This window comes from Bos grunniens, chromosome 12, assembly GCF_055505025.1.
Source record: "Bos grunniens cultivar Pamir isolate PY7600 chromosome 12, Bosgru_T2T1.0, whole genome shotgun sequence".
Taxonomy (NCBI): domain Eukaryota; kingdom Metazoa; phylum Chordata; class Mammalia; order Artiodactyla; family Bovidae; genus Bos; species Bos grunniens.
In genome coordinates this window covers 85586894-85602935 of record NC_141176.1, presented here as the reverse complement: position 1 = coordinate 85602935, position 16042 = coordinate 85586894, and the positions used below count along the sequence as shown (strand labels likewise).

Here is a 16042-nt window from a genome sequence, read left to right as displayed (position 1 = left end):
AACTCTCAATTAAATACTCTAATAATTAGTTCTCCCACTGATACAGATTGAGGTGGTCCCCAAGAAAATCATACCAGAGGAATATTAACCAAAGATTCTTAAAAACAGGGTGACAATGCCTGATTTTAAATAACAGTAAAAGTCAGGTGGCTCAGTGTCAAAGAATCCACCTGCCTGTGCAGGAGATGCGGGAGACATGGGTCCCATCCCTGGGTCAGGCAGATCCCCTGGAGGAAGAAATGGCAACTCACTCCACTGTTCTTGCTTGAGAAATCCCATGGACAGAGGAGCCTGGCAGGCTACAGTCCACGGGGTCGCAAAGAGTCAGACACAACTAACCACACACATAAATAAGACCACCACCACCACTTTCTATGAAAAATGTACAGAGAGAGAGAGACAGAGAGACGCAGAGATATGGAGAGAGACGGAGATACTTCATTTATGGTCGTGGGGCATTAAAATCTCTCTCGTCGACAAGACTTGAAGAAATGCAGGTTATGACCTTCACTTAGCCACTCACAGACACCACTGTGTTCTCCACTGGGAAACTCTCACTCTCTTCCAGAAGGGAACAATTTACCTTTCTGGGAATATCTGGCATTCCATTGCCTCTTAAACTTTTACTTCTAAAGAACCACATTAGCTTAGAACAAAGGTCTTCAGGCTGTGGTATGGATGCTCCCAGTACATGAAATTGTCCCAGGAGTACGCAGGCATGGATGGGGAAACAGGTCCCATTTCTTCAGCTTGCACGCGTACACTTTCCCAAAGCTCCCCTGCTTAAATACCCCAAAGCTTGAGATGCCCTGGGTTCTCCCTTCTCACCCTCTCCCAGCAAGATGCTCTCCCTTGAAAAAGGAAAACCTTACTCTCAACATCCCTCACCTTTTTACAGCGCATCAGCCCAGAATAAAAGACTTCTGAACACCAGTTAAAGGAACAATTCAGAATATCAGTGTCTAAGAAAGGCTTCTCATCTGTTTATTCAAGATTTTAGAAATGGAATGTTCTGACCTGCGTTGGAATATTTTGAATCTAGAAATACTGTACAATGGAATAGGAATGAAGATAATTTTCTGTTAATGGCCAGCATTTCCATCCTCAACTGTTTACACACACAAATATAAATAAATCAATCCTCACTGCGAGAGCAATCAAGGGAGCCTTGGTTAGAAACACTGAGAGGAGACACATTCATCCAAGAACGAAAAACTTCTGGCAAATATCCAAATTTTATCTATCCTGAAGTCGGAATTCTGATGTGAAGGGATTGGTACAGGAATCCATGTTGAGGTATCTGTTAGGACTGAAAGATGGAATTCAATATTTTTTTTCTAGCAAAAAGTGTGAGTTAGCTGATTGGCTGGACAATGAAGAAACATGAAGGGCACTTTCCATAAAGTAGATGAGCAAAATCTGCAGCACCAATGTTTTCTAAAATCTATTTTAAAACATGTCATAATATAAAATTATCCTCCAGTTGAAAACAAAAACAAAATGATTAGACTATGTAAGGACTCTCGGGCTTCCCAGGTGGCACAAGTGGTAAAGAATCCCCCTGCCAATACAGTAGACACAAGAGAGGTGGGTTCGATCCCTGGGTCAGGAAGATCCCCTGAAGAAGGATATGGCAACTCACTCCAGTATCCTTTCCTGGAGATCCCATGGATAGAGGAACCTGGAAGGATCATGGGATTGCAGAAAGTCACACATGACTGAGCGACTGAGCACACACACATATGAAGACTCTTACAAACCAATAAGAAGGAAAGTGATAAAAATGAGCAAAATTGAACAGACTCTTTAGCAAAGAAGAGCAGTAAAGCCAATAAGCACAGGACAATGGCAAACAATAAGTGGAAAGATGCTCGACACCGTGAGCAGCTAAGTGACAGTGACGTCGCGCAGTCGTATCCAAATCTTTGCAGCCCTATGGACTGTAGCCTATCAGGCTCCTCAATTCATGGAATTTTCCAGGCAAGAGTACTGGAGTGGGTTGCCATATTCTTCTCCATGGGATCTTCCCGATCCAGGGATCGAACCCAGGTCTCCCGCATTGCAGGCAGACAATTTACCGTCTGAGCCACCAGGGAAGTCCGGTATGAAGAGTTAAGATAACTTCAAGTCAAAATCACGAGGTATCACTGCATCCCAACAAAATAGCTAAAAGAAAAAAAAATCACTGATGACAGGGACTTACCTGGTGGTCTGGTGGCGGAGACTTCAAGCTCTCAAAACAAGGGACCCAGGTTCAATCCCTGGTGAGGGTACCAAATCCCACATGCTGCAATTAAAAGATCCCGCATGCTGCAAGGAATATCGAAGATCCTGCCTGCTGCTACTAAGACTCGGCACAGCCAAATAAATTACTGATGACAGTGAGTATTGATGGGGATATGAACAGCAACTCTCAGAAACTGCTGGCAGTAGGGTCACTTCAAAACCAGTCTGCAGTTTCTAATAACATTACATACACACTAACTGTATAGCCTGCGATCTCACTCCCAGGTGTTGACTCAGATTCTAGAAGTAAAACATAGTAACAGAAAGATCAGGGCCAGACACCTGCAGGAGGCGTGGACTGCAGCAGGCTGGGGTACCATTGTGGAGTGATGGAAATGCTCCTTACCACGATGGTGGTGGGGGTTACCAAATCTTAAACATTTGTCAAAATGCACAGAACTGTACCTGTAAAACTGATGAGTTTTACTCTGTGTAAATTACACCATTTATAAAACTGATTAAGAATTGATGCAAAGAGCCGACTTACTGGAAAAGATCCTGATGCTGGGAAAGATTGAAGGCAAAAAGAGAAGAGGGAGGCAGAAGATGACTCAATGAACACGAACTTGAGCAAATTCCAGGAGATAGTGAAGGACAGGGGAGCCTGGCGAGCTGCAGTCCAAGGGGTCGCAAATAGTTGGACGTGACTTATCGACAGAACAACAGCAAATGTATTCCATTCCCAATCATCTCTGAGAATACTGAGATAAATTTGGAGCCTCTAAATCAAAGACTAACAGACTCTAAGAGCTATTTGATAAGGCTTAGCCAAGCCTTCTCAGTCTATTACATAGACACAGAAACAGTGAACAGTACAAGTTCTAGAAATCTTTGGAAAACCAGGTATCTCCAATTCTTTGCTTTCCACAAAACTTAGAGATTCTAATCAGGTTGTCAACTTTGCATTAGTTTTCTTTATAGACAGCTGTGATTTCTTTGGCATGTAACTTGGAAGAAGTTCAAACTTGAAGGACAATAAATAGATACCAAAGTCCTTTCATTGTCATCTCTCTCTTTGTGTGAGACAAGGTTGATCAGCACTTCAATCTATAAAATTCAGCAAGAGGAGCAAAGTAGATGCTGAACCCTATTCAGCTGAAGAAGACTTCTGAGAGCCCCTTGGACTGTAAGGAGATCAAACCAGCCCATCCTAAAGGAAATCAGTCCTGAATATTCATTGGAAGGACTGGTGCTGAAGCCGAAGCTCCAATACTTGGGCCACCTGATGCGAAGAACTGACTCACTGGAAAAGATCCTGATGCTGGGAAAGATTGAGGGCAGGAGGAGAAGGGGACGACAGAGGATGAGATGGTTGGATGACATCATCAACTCAATGGACATGAGTTTGAACAAACTCCAGGAGTTGGTGAAGGACAGGGAAGCCTCGTACACTGTGGTCCATGGGGTCACAAAGAGTCAGACACAGTTTAGTGACTGAACAGCAACAATCTCAGTCTAACAACAGCAGCAAAAGTTTACCGGGTGCCTCTGTATTGCAGGCCTTCTTTAACTTCAGTACTGTGTGAACTGTTTCCATTCTCACAACAATTCTGTGGCATAAGTAATATTTTCTTCCTTCTATGGACGAGGACATTTAGGCACAGAGAGCACAGTAACTTTCTCAATATCACACAGCCAGCAGGTAGCAAAACTTGATTGGAACTCAAGAAACCCGGCTCCACATTCCACACTGCTGACCACAGTGTTGACTGTATCATACTCATCCACAGACACATGGGATTTCGCATCGCTCACGAATGTGTTACATTAAAATAAGACTCCTCAGTGGAAATGAAATTATAATGTAAATCCAAGTAGAAAAACGGTGTGAAATCCCCAAAATACGAAGGCAGAACTTGTCCATAGTTTTTTCTTTCCTTTTTAAACAGCTTTATTGAGATAGTTATTTACCATGCAATTTATCCATTTATAGTATAGTTTCATGATTTTTAGTATATTTACATATAAGTGCAATTATCTCCATAGTCAATTTTGAAATACTTTCCCCACTTCAAAAATAAACATGCATTTCATCTGTTCAGTTCAGTCAGTTCAGTCGCTCAGTCGTGTCCGACTCTTTGCGACCCCATGAACCACAGCATGCCAGGCCTCCCTGTCCATGACCAACTCCCAGAGTTTACCCAGACTCATGCCCATCGAGTCAGTGATGCCATCTAACCATCTCATCCTCTGTCGTCCCCTTCTCCTCTCGCCTTCAATCTTTCCCAGCATCAGGGTCTTTTCAAATGAGTCAGCTCTTTGCATCAGGTGGCCAAAGTATTGGAGTTTCAGCTTCAACATCAGTCCTTCCAATGAACACCCAGGACTGATCTCCTTTAGAATGGACTGGTTGGATCTCCTTGCAGTCCAAGGGACTCTCAAGAGTCTTCTCCAACACCACAGTGCAAAAACATCAATTCTTCAGTGCTCAGCTTTCTTTATATTCCAACTCTTACATCCATATATGACTACTGGAAAAACCATAGCCTTGACTAGATGGACCTTTGCTGACAAAGTAATGTCTCTGCTTTTAAATAAGCTGTCTAGGTTGGTCATAACTTTCCTTCCAAGGAGTAAGCATCTTTTAATTTCATGGCTGCAATCACCATCTGCAGTGATTTTGGAGCCCAAAAAAATAAAGTCAGCCACTGTTTCCACTGTTTCCCCATCTATTTCCAATGAAGTGATGGGACCAGATGCCATGATCTTAGTTTTCTGAATGTTGAGTTTTAAGCCAACTTTTTCACTCTCCTCTTTCACTTTCATCAAGAGGCTCTTTAGTTCTTCTTCACTTTCTGCCATAAGGGTACACATATCTGAGGTTATTCATATTTCTCCCAGCAATCTTGATGAAGCCTGTGCTTCATCCAGCCCAGCATTTCTCATGATGTACTCTGCATATAAGTTAAATAAGCAGGGTGACAATATATAGCCTTGACGTACTCCTTTTCCTAGTTGGAACCAGTCTGTTGTTCCGTGTCCAGTTCTAACTGTTGCTTCCTGACCTGCATACAGGTTTCTCAAGAGGCGGTCAGGTGGTCAGGTATTCCCATCTCTTTCAGAATTTTCCACAGGAACCCACCTATTCCTTCATACCTCCCAGCCATAAACAAATACTAATCTGTTTTTTGTCTTCATAGGTTTCCCTATTCTAGATTTTCATATGAATTAAGCCAAGTAATATTTAGATTTTTTTGTTATGGTTTACTTTCACTCAGCATAATGTTTTCAAGGTTTATCCAATCTGCCGCATTACCAGTACGCTGCTTCTTTGTAATGGCCAGGTAATATTCTATTGCTTGAATCCACTCAGGTGTCCTCAGTCATGTCCAGCTCTTTGCAACCCCATGGACTGTAGCCCCACCAGGCTCCTCTGTCCATGGGATTCTCCAGACAAGAATACTAGAGTGGGATGCCATGCCCTGCTCCAGGGCATCTTCCCAACCTAGGGATTGAACCTGAGTCCCTTGTGTCTTCTGCATTGCAGTCAAGATCTTTACTTATTTATCCAGTCGTTGGTTGAAGGCAGAACTTAATCAATATTATAAATTAATTATTTTTATTAACAACGTTATCATGCCTATGAGGTACGCAGATTTCACTGGATACATCTAAAAGTGATGTAACAATTGGGCTTCCCTGGTAGCTCATATGGTAAAGAGTCTGTCTGCAATGCAGGAGACCCAGGCTCAGTCCCTGGGTGGGGAAGATCCCCCGGAGAAGGAAATGGCAACTCATTCCAGTATTCTTGTCTAGAAAATCCTGTGGACAGAGGAGGAGTCTGGTGGGTTATAATCCATGGGATCACAAAGAGTCAGACATGACTGAGCAACTAACAACGACAACACAGTGTATTTACAAAATTGCCTTTGCAACTGTAGTTAGAAATTGAATCTATAATTATTTAACCTTGTGATGAACAATGGCAAAATCATCTAAATATGTATAAAGATATTCACAAATTTTAAAAGTTATTTGGGATTATATGAAATCTAGTGGGTTGTTTTTTTTTTTATTTTTTATTTCAGCCTTCTGGCCTTCTGGTAACTTGCTAAGTGCTGCATTTTAAAACCTGCTCAGTGTTATAAAGATGGCAGGGGAAGTTGAAGAAATACAACTTTTTCCACAAATAAAATACATAGGGACACAAAGACACACATATAATGCCAAAAGTAATAAGAAAGATAGTTCTCTTGACCTATCTAGCGATAATTTTGATCACTCTTCAAAGTTAAAATAGTGGTTTGGGCTGTTTAAACACAAAGATAACTTGCATGTTGAACCAGCAGAGTTTTCAGCTGACTGACTGATCCATCCATTATGAAAGTTGTTAAGTCACCATGGTTACATCATTCTCAAACCAGGGGAATTTTAAAAAAAAAATAGCTTTTCAAAAATAACAAATATGATTGGGTCCTTCTGCTACTGTGGATATAATAACTCTTTTGCAAGTAATCTCTTGGAGCTAAGGAACGTTATAATGGCTACTAAGCTGGGATCGCTAACAATGTCTATCCTTTAAAGGAATCAGTGCAGGTGATACAGACATTCATTAGGACAGAAGAAAGCAGCCAGAGGGACACGGTTATGAAATAATGTGAAGTGAAAAAATAACTTAGTGTTTAATTATCTTTCCACTGAAATGCATGTAAATGATATGAATCAAAAGGAAAATAGAAGCATGAAAACCAGTTAAGGAAACGGCGATGAGAGATGGTTTGGCAATCTATTTCTGTATTATTATATAATATGTGAGAATCAAATAAAATCAAGAGGGAAAGAAAGAAACACTAAGAATCACCTCCAGGGTACAACAGCTCCCCACATGTCAATATGCAGATCGGGGTGAGTGTGGATGGAGGGGGACGCCGATGGTGATGCGAGCAGCCTGTGTCCCCTGTGCCTCCTCGTCCAGCTGGTCCCTGGGGACCTCTGTTCCTAATCGCTAGAGCCCGGCTCCCCAGCTGTGGCCGGCACTACGGCCTGGTTAACCCCACTGGGTGTTCTAACCCAACATTCAGCTCTGATTCCCTTCTCCCGTTTCCTCCCTCAACTAAAATCTCACGCACCCACTTTTCTTTGCAGCTAGGTGGCCTTATGCCTCAGTTCTAGACAATTGCACGGAGGCAGAAATGTCCAGGGAGATTGAATAACAGTAAAACCTTTGGTAATTTCTGGTCGATGTTGCTGTAAGGTTAACAGATGCGTCTGGCATTGCTTCTTCCTCCACGTCCTTCTGCCTTCAAGAAAAAGAGTGCCTGGTGCCAGTCCAGCGGCTAGGAGGGAACAGAAACCCAAACAGACACCAGCCCTAGGACCTCTAACCACTGACCAATGCCACCAGCATCCTGCCTCCGAGCTTACTGAACCTGAGAAGAATAAACACTACTTAGTGAAGCGGCTGTTGCCCAGATGTGCTGTTATTCGCAACTAGAAGCATTCCTAATTCATAGACCTAGTCATCACTATCACTGGAGCTGCCTCGGGTATAAGACTCCCACACAAACATCTGAGGACACAGCCATGGACAAGAAGAAGCTGAAAGGTGTAGGGAACAGTCAAGACAAATCTTCTCCACAGACAGCTTTGCTCAGGGCACAAGTGGCAAGTTCTGTAAAAGCGGTGATTTGCAGGGGGGAGGAAATGCCACACAGTTGGCAAGATCTTAGTTCCCTGACCAGGGATCAAACCTGAGCCCCTGGTAACGAAAACGCTGAGTCCTAACCACTGGCCCACCAGGGAATTCCCAGTTTGTCTACCTCTTATCACAAAAAATCAGTACATATTTGTGAAAGTGAATACACTGATCCTGAATCAAATTACAAAAAGCATTGCTCATTTTCAAGCCAAAAAAATCTTCCCATAGACTAAAAATTAAATGAAAAGTAATAAACACAGAAGTTGCAGATATAAGGACTAGGAATTTTCTGGATTATTTCCAAGTGTCTATTGCCAAGCTACATGTTGGAATATTTTACTTTGTACATAGCATGATTATAATTTTATTAGTCTTCCCAGACCATGAAAATTTCTTTAAAGTATATTTACACTATTCATTTGCTCTAATGTAAACAAATGTCCTGCCCAACACTGATCGAATGAGATTGGAAAGACAAAAAAAATCAAAAAATTCAAATTATATAATCCTAATGTGTAGTAATAGTTTTTAAAGCTTTCAAATGCATGCTTATTACATCGGGCTTCCAATTGCACATAGAGGCATCACTCAGATGGTTCTTTTATTGAGTAAATATGCATTAGGCGCAATTTTAAGCACTCATTATTAACTCAGCCAACCAGAACAAATCCATTAACAGCGAGCTTATCTAGTTTATCAAATGAATCTAGACTAGGTTCTTAGGAATGTGCTTAAATGTTATATTTATTCATTAGACTTCACTGGAATCCCAAAATAATATATTCATTATGCTAGGCATTTTTAATGGACTGTGTCAAATGATGTTCTCCAAAATGCTGAAGTGATATAATACAATTAACTTTATAACCCAGGTGTTAATTCTCATGATATAAAGGGCCATGAATGAATCACCAACATTATAAAGAATTGTGTTACCTTTGGTCTCTAAGCTCCCCATACTGATGTCTTCCCAAACTTCCAACCCCTACTTACCATTCACATTTGAAACTGTGATCTTTTATTCTTTACCTGGAGATTCTGCTGCTGAACCTGAGAAATTTCCTCAAAGTTGATATTTCCTCCATACCGCTGGACAGGGTCCACTGCTTGGGAATGCTCCTAAATCCAGATTCTATCAATTTAGTGCCTCCAAAGGTGAGAATAAAATCACTTGTCCAGCATGAATTGGTATCTTTTTTTAAAAAAAAATTATTTTATCTTACATAACACATACCACATCAATCAAAATGCTGAAAATGATTTAATTTTCAGATTTGGTGATCTTATTATTATTCTCTACCCATAAGTTTTTCTTTTTTAAACTTTTTTTATTGGAGTATAACTGATTTACAATGTTGTGTTAGTTACTGCTGTACAGCAAAGGGAATTAGCTAAACATATACATATAGACGTAGGGCTTCCCTGGTGACTCAGACAGTAAAGAATCTGCCTGCAATGCAGGAAACCTGGGTTTGATCCCTGGGTCATCCTGACCCTTTCTCCAGATCCCCTGGAGAAGGAAATGGCTCCCCACTCCAGTATTCTTGCCTGGAGAATCCCATGGACAGAGGAGCCTGGCGGGCTACAGACCATGGGGTCGCAAAGAGTCGGACGTGACTGAGTGACTGAGCACACACACAGGTAGACTGTGATGGAGATTAATTGTATAGGACTGTTTTAATGTACTATAGATCTTTAAAACACTCAGAGTGTCTTTATTCCTTTATCATGCCACCTGGACAAAAGGTTTCTTAATCTTATGTTTCAAAAATTCATTAATCCTACAACATATTGTTTCATAACTCACAAAATATACATTGGCTCATACCCAATGTTTTCTGGCTAAACAAGCAAGCATTTATCGAGGGCTCATGCCTCACTGAATTTCAATACCCTTGGAAAGAACTGCAATGATGAAAAGAATTTCTAAAGGGCAAACTGCGATTATGCCTGTGTGTGTGTGTGTATGTGTATGTGTGTGTGGCTTCGTGCATGCACACACACGTTTTGTGTATCTAATTAGTACACACAGGATCCTGATATTTACAGGGAAGACGATTTCCGCAAGAAACAGCAACTATCCTTGCAAAGGCAAGATGCATCTTTACAGAGAGGCGACCTTTGATTATAACATTTGCAGGCTGGCTGCCTTCTGAACCTTGCTTGCCTTTGTTTATTACACTCATTTCTGACAATTCAGAAAAGACTGAGTCTTGCAGTTAACATCTACTCAGCAGCTTCATTTCCCAAGGAAACGTGCCTCAAGGACCCTGCCCCACCTCTTTCTGCAACTCCCTTCCTCAAGGACTTGGGCATTTTATAGACTTGTAAAAAAGCTGTGTTATATCTGATGATGACAAGCACATCAGTCGTTTACCTAAAGTTCTGTCCCTTCCACACTCTACCTTATCTCTTCTTTTATAACTCTAGTTTATTGTTATTGGCATTACTGAATCATAAACCTAAGAAGAAAAAAATGTTTCATTTTAAAATATCTTCTATACTATTTGGGGGTTACACCCATACTTTGAATCTTCATCACATACTGGAGTAGGAAATGGCAACCCACTCCAGTATTCGTGCCTGGAAAATTTCATGGACAGAGGAGTCTGGCAGGCTACAGTTCATGGGGTGGCAAAGAGTTAGACATGACTGAGCACTGAGCATGAACATATTGCATATCAGTTCTTTAAAATCTCTGCGTGTTGTATCATATCACATAAGAGTATTTCAAGCTGTCTTGCCTTTCCCCCACCAATATATAATCTCCATGAGGCCAAGGACATTTATACGCAATCCCATGTAACCTTAGACCTAAAATAGTGCCTAGCTCATAATAGGGGCTCAATACTTGTTAAGGCTTCCTGGGTGTCTCAGTGGTAAAGAATCCACCTACCAATGCAGGAGATATGGTTTCCATCCCTGGTGCGGGAAGATCCCCTGGAGAAGGAAACAGCAACCCACTCCAGTATTGTTGCCTGGGAAATCCCATGAACAGAGGAGCCTGGCGGGCTACAGTCCATGGGGTCACAAAAGAGTGGGACATGACTGAGTTACTAAACAGCAACATTTGTTAACAAAGAGTATGAAAATCTATTGTTGAAAATATTAACACATGAAACATTTTTCTGCTCCCATTTTCTTCCAGTTACCCTGCTCCTTATAAATCTTCTCCTCATTCTTTCCATAAACGCTTATATAATCTGTGATCCTCTCCGTTATTTCTTTCTTGGCTCTATGATCTTCAACTACAGTGTAAGCACAGTCATCCCTTGGTTTCTATGGGGGATTGGTTCTAGAACTGCCATGGATATTAAATTCAAGATGCTCATGTCTCATATAAAATGTGGTTTTATCTGCATATAATCTATGCACAGCCTCCCCTGCGCTTCTCTGATGGCTCAGTGGTAAAGAATCCGCCTGCCAATGCAAGAGACACCAAGAGGTGAGGGTTCGATCCCCCGGTCAGGAAGATGCCCTGGAGGAAGAACCAGCAGCCCACTCCAGTATCCTTGCCTGGAAAATCCCATGGACAGAGGAGCCTGGTGGGCTATAGTCCATGGGGTCAGACACAACTGAGTGCCTGAGCGAACACACACATACACACAGAATATCTAATACAGTGGAAATGCTATGCTAATAGTTGTAAATACAATGCAAATACTATGTAAATAGTTACTAAGCTCTGTTTTTTAGAACTTTCTGGAATTTTCTCTTCCAAATATTTTTGATCTAAGGTTAGTTGAGTCCTTGGATGTGGAACCTGTGGATATGGAGGGCTGACTGTAAAATGTCTCATTAAAATAGACTTAGTGGCTTTCTTTACACCGTTAAGGATGTATACCCAACCCTGAGCTCTCATTTCAACTCTAGTCCTGGAACTAATCGCATGTAGGATACTGCTCCTTTAAAGTAAATCTATCCTCTTTACTCCAGCATTGCATGCACTCACCTAATTTCATTCCTTCTATCAACAGCATTTGCCAAGTCAGCCCAGCTTGAAACTCTGAAGCCACCTTCTCCTCTTCCCCTTTCCTTCATCTCCTATAGCCAGCAAGTTAAATGATGGCTCCAGTATGAATTCAAAAGGCCTCTTAGAAAAAACAGGGTCATTTGTAGTGCTGTGAATGGACTTAGAGTCTGTCACACAGAGTGAAGTAAGTCAGAGAAAAACAAACACATGTCACATATTAATGCGTGTATAGGGAATCTAGAAAAATGATACTGGTAAGCCTATTTGCAGGGCAGAAATAGAGACACCGATGTAGAGATTGGGCATGTGGACACAGTGGGAGGAAGGGAAGAGGGGGACGAATTGGGAGATTAGGACTGCTGTAGATACACTACCATGTGTAGGACAGACAGCCAGTGGGAACCTTCTGCGTGACGCAGAGAGCTCAGCTTGGGGCTCTGTGATAAACTAGAGGGGTGGGATGGGGGGGTGGAGAGGCTCAAGAGGGAGGGGACACATGCATACACAGGGCTGATCCACATTGTTTGTCGTACAGCAGAAACTAACACAGCTCTGTAAAGCAATTATCCTCCAATAAAATTTTAGAAAAGCCCTCTAAGTCCAGCCCCTCTCCCTCACCTCCATCACCATACCCCACACTGGCCCTCATTTTCTCTTGTCTGGGCACCTTCATTAGCCTCTTGGGTTCCCTTCCTCCAGTTTCTCTTCCCTCCAAAATCCTGTCCACCCAGCCCTTGACAGCACATCCAACCAATGTTAGGAGTTGACTGCTGTTTGTTCAGTGAGTGAATGGAAGAATGGATTCGTGAATAAATGCTGTATTGCATAAAGTGCCTTGCATATGTCACAGTAGTCACCCCATGCCAATATGTCTCAGCTCAGACTCTGAATCTGTCTACAGTCTGATACCAGCTTCTGTCTGCTATTTTCAAACTACCCTACCAGCCCAGGTAGTTTGCCCTAAGCAGGCCAGAATCAAGTTTCTCTGGCTCGGGAAATCACCCAAGCTTTGACACATGCAAACTTCACCCCGCTACCTCCGTGAATGCATGTCTAGAATGACTTGTGCCCTCCCTGGCCATCCATCGTCTCTTAATTCCTATAACATCCCCTAAACAGTAGTGATAAATTTTGGCATTCTATCTGCAACGTCATTTCACTGTTTCTTGCCTATATATCTCTTTCTCTCAGCTAGATTTACATAATACTGGAAAATGGACAGTATATTTTAAGGTCTTTGCTCAACTGGCTACAGTGATTTAAAGACCTATGTATCTCTCTAACTCTTGATATACTTCATTTTGCTGATGCATACCTCCCACAAAGAATAAGAAGGAAACAAACTTTAAAGCAAAGAAAAAAAATGTACACATAACAGACTCCTGGAAGGACAAGAAACCATATGTTCTATACCAATTAATTAACATGAAGCATATAACTCAAGAGAACCTATAGAAGTAAAAATTTCTAAATGTTTACATTTATAGTCACAAAATTGAAAAAATGTAAATGATCAGAATTCGAAGCAGAATATTTTATTGTTTTCATTATTGCTTTCTGAAATGCCAAAACTAACTTACTGCTAATATCAGTTAGTTGAAATGAGAATATATATATACACACACATATACATAAACATTCCTGTTGTATAAAAACTATCTAGAAAAATTTACTTAATTTAATGGTTCTCAATGTACTTAAGAATAACAAACTGTACAACCTGTTTTTTTTAAAGTGCCCAGTAATAATAATGTCAAAAGACAGAGGATAAATAGAGACAGAAATCAGATATCGAAGAAAGTACCATATAATTTTATTAAGGATGCTTGTTCCTGCAACTCAAAAGTTGAAAATGTTCTTATCGGATAAGTTTCAAAGATAAGAAGAGCAACTGCAGATAAGAGTTTATTTTTGACCCTCCAAGGACTAGCGGGCATTTAGTAGGGCATTAAAAATAATAAAGGAAATAACTCACATTTTTTGGCTTCAGGAAATACCCCGCTGTTTATGGAAATAATTTCCCAGTCTTTATCCCCTGTTTTTTCAGATAATTATTTCAGTGTTCATTTAGCTTTGGTGCTTAATAATAGAAGTTTTTAAGGAGAGATTTTAGACAAAAAGCCTAAGATGTAAGCAGAGGGACTGTGAGGGGGATGGTGCGTCTTCCCCTACTCCTACATCCTGCTTCCCTCTTCCTGCCAAGTGCCCCGCCGTGGGTCATTCGAATTTCTAGTCTCACCTGGCATTCCTTCCCCAGAAAACTTGCTCTCCAATAAGACTGACCCTCTTCAACATTTTACCATAACTCCTCATGCACACTTGACTCTCCACCTTAATATCAGCCATTTCTGTAGCCTCTGACATCTTCTTCTCCCCTTTCCAGCGACCCAGGTTTGACCATCCTTGGAGGTCCCACTCGAATGCCACCTCCCGTGAGGAGCTCTCCCTGATCACATCAGAATCTTCAGAAATGCTGCTGAGCTGTAACATTCAGACAAATGCTGTGTCTTCTCTCCTCAAGTGGGTTAGCCCATACAGGTGGGTTGACACTGTCCATGAAAAGAGTCAATCAACAATCTATAATAGGAATAGGAGTTTGGGGACTTGCCTGGTGACCCAGTGATTAAGACTTGGCCTTCCAATACAGGGGGTGCTGGTCAGGGAGCTAAGATCCTACATGCTTTGGGGCCCAAAAACCAAAACATAAAACAGAAGCAACACTGTAACAAACTCAATAAAGACTTTAAAAATGGTCCACATTGAAAAAAAAAAAAAAAACTTAAAACAAACGCTTTATTTGAGCCACACTGAGGACTATAACCCAGAAGCCAGCATCCCAGATAACTCTGAGGAACTGCTCTGGAGAAGTGTAGTTTCAGCACAGTTCTACATCTGCCAGAACAAAGAACAATGAACAGGTCAGAGATACATGCCTTCAAGGTTTCAGAAACACAGCACCCACACAGTGAGTCATCCTGGCCTTGGCACCTGGGAAGGGAGTCTTATCATCAAAGGAGTCCCTGCCTTGGCACCCCAGGAAGGAAGGCATTTAATCTACTTTTAACATGAGCATTCTTTACCTCTGGTCAATGCACCCTTTCCTTTAATAATTCAAGCAGATGTACAATATACATTTGAAAGTTGCCAACCGGCTGTTTTAACTAGCATAAAATTCAAGTTAACTCACGTATAAGCCATAGAGACTTCCCCAGACTTCAATAAGTGGACATTTCTTTTATCGATATCATGTTTTATGCTTCAAAGGACAAGGGATTGGGGCCAAAAATGAGCCTACTTTGCTTCAAATGCCTACCTCCTAATTCCTTCTTCTTAAGTCTTCACATGGTGGCTCCCCTGATAGCTCAGATGGCAAAGCATTCCCCTGCAATGCAGGAGACCCTGGTTCGATCCATGGTTTGGGAAGATCCCCAGGAGAAGGAAATGGCAACCCACTCCAGTACTCTTGCCTGGCAAATTCCATGGGTGGAGGAGCCTGGTAGGCTACAGTCCATGGGGTCTCAAAGAGTCCGGACATGACTGAGCGACTTCACTTTCACTAAGTCTTCACATCTTCTTTACTGTCTTCTATTTTGGTGAGTTTCTGTTTAAACATGTCTCATCTCCCCTAACAATAGGAGGAACTTCTTAAGAGCAGGGCTCTGTCTGGTGTTGTAGGATTCGACCACCAGGATGTGGAGTGTCGTACATGGACTAAGAAATAACCGGGGACTCAGGAAGTATCCCTTTAATAATTGTAACACAGTGGTTTAGAGTTCAAACATTTGGAATCCAATTCTGACTCTGTCGCCTACACCCCGTGGCAGGGTGGTCTAGGGGGTTGCTATTTATCCTCCACCAGCCTCGGCAGCTGCATCTGGGAAATGTAGCAGCATCAGCTATTTTTCAGTCCTGTTTTGGGTATTCCCAGGGCTGTGGTGCTTTTAGTGGTCTTCTTCCACCCATAACTGGGAGAGGGGCCATGTCTTTGGTGAGAGACAATGCTTTGTTTACGAAATTGTAACTATCCCCTTAAACTCTCTGCAGAAAATTTACTCCTTTTCACCGTATTTTTCTGAAGTTTCCCTGCCAAACTCGTAAAAGTATGGGAAGGCAATAAAAACAAAGGAAAGGAAGCATTTATAATA

General features: G+C 41.6%; 1 protein-coding gene and 1 long non-coding RNA gene across 3 annotated transcripts in view; one reads left to right on the top strand and one right to left on the bottom strand.

Annotated features, from left to right (window-relative positions):
• The window catches only part of SLC10A2 (solute carrier family 10 member 2), a 36659-nt gene extending 21984 nt beyond the window's left edge, over positions 1 to 14675 (top strand). Inside the window, exon 6 of the mRNA XM_086330557.1 lies at positions 14281 to 14675. Within this exon, the coding sequence (XP_086186683.1) occupies positions 14281 to 14294 (14 nt within the window). The 3' untranslated portion in view covers positions 14295 to 14675. The remainder of the gene's footprint in view (positions 1 to 14280) is intronic.
• The window catches only part of LOC147362031 (uncharacterized), a 111521-nt gene that overhangs the window by 17684 nt on the left and 77795 nt on the right, over positions 1 to 16042 (bottom strand). The window lies entirely within an intron of this gene.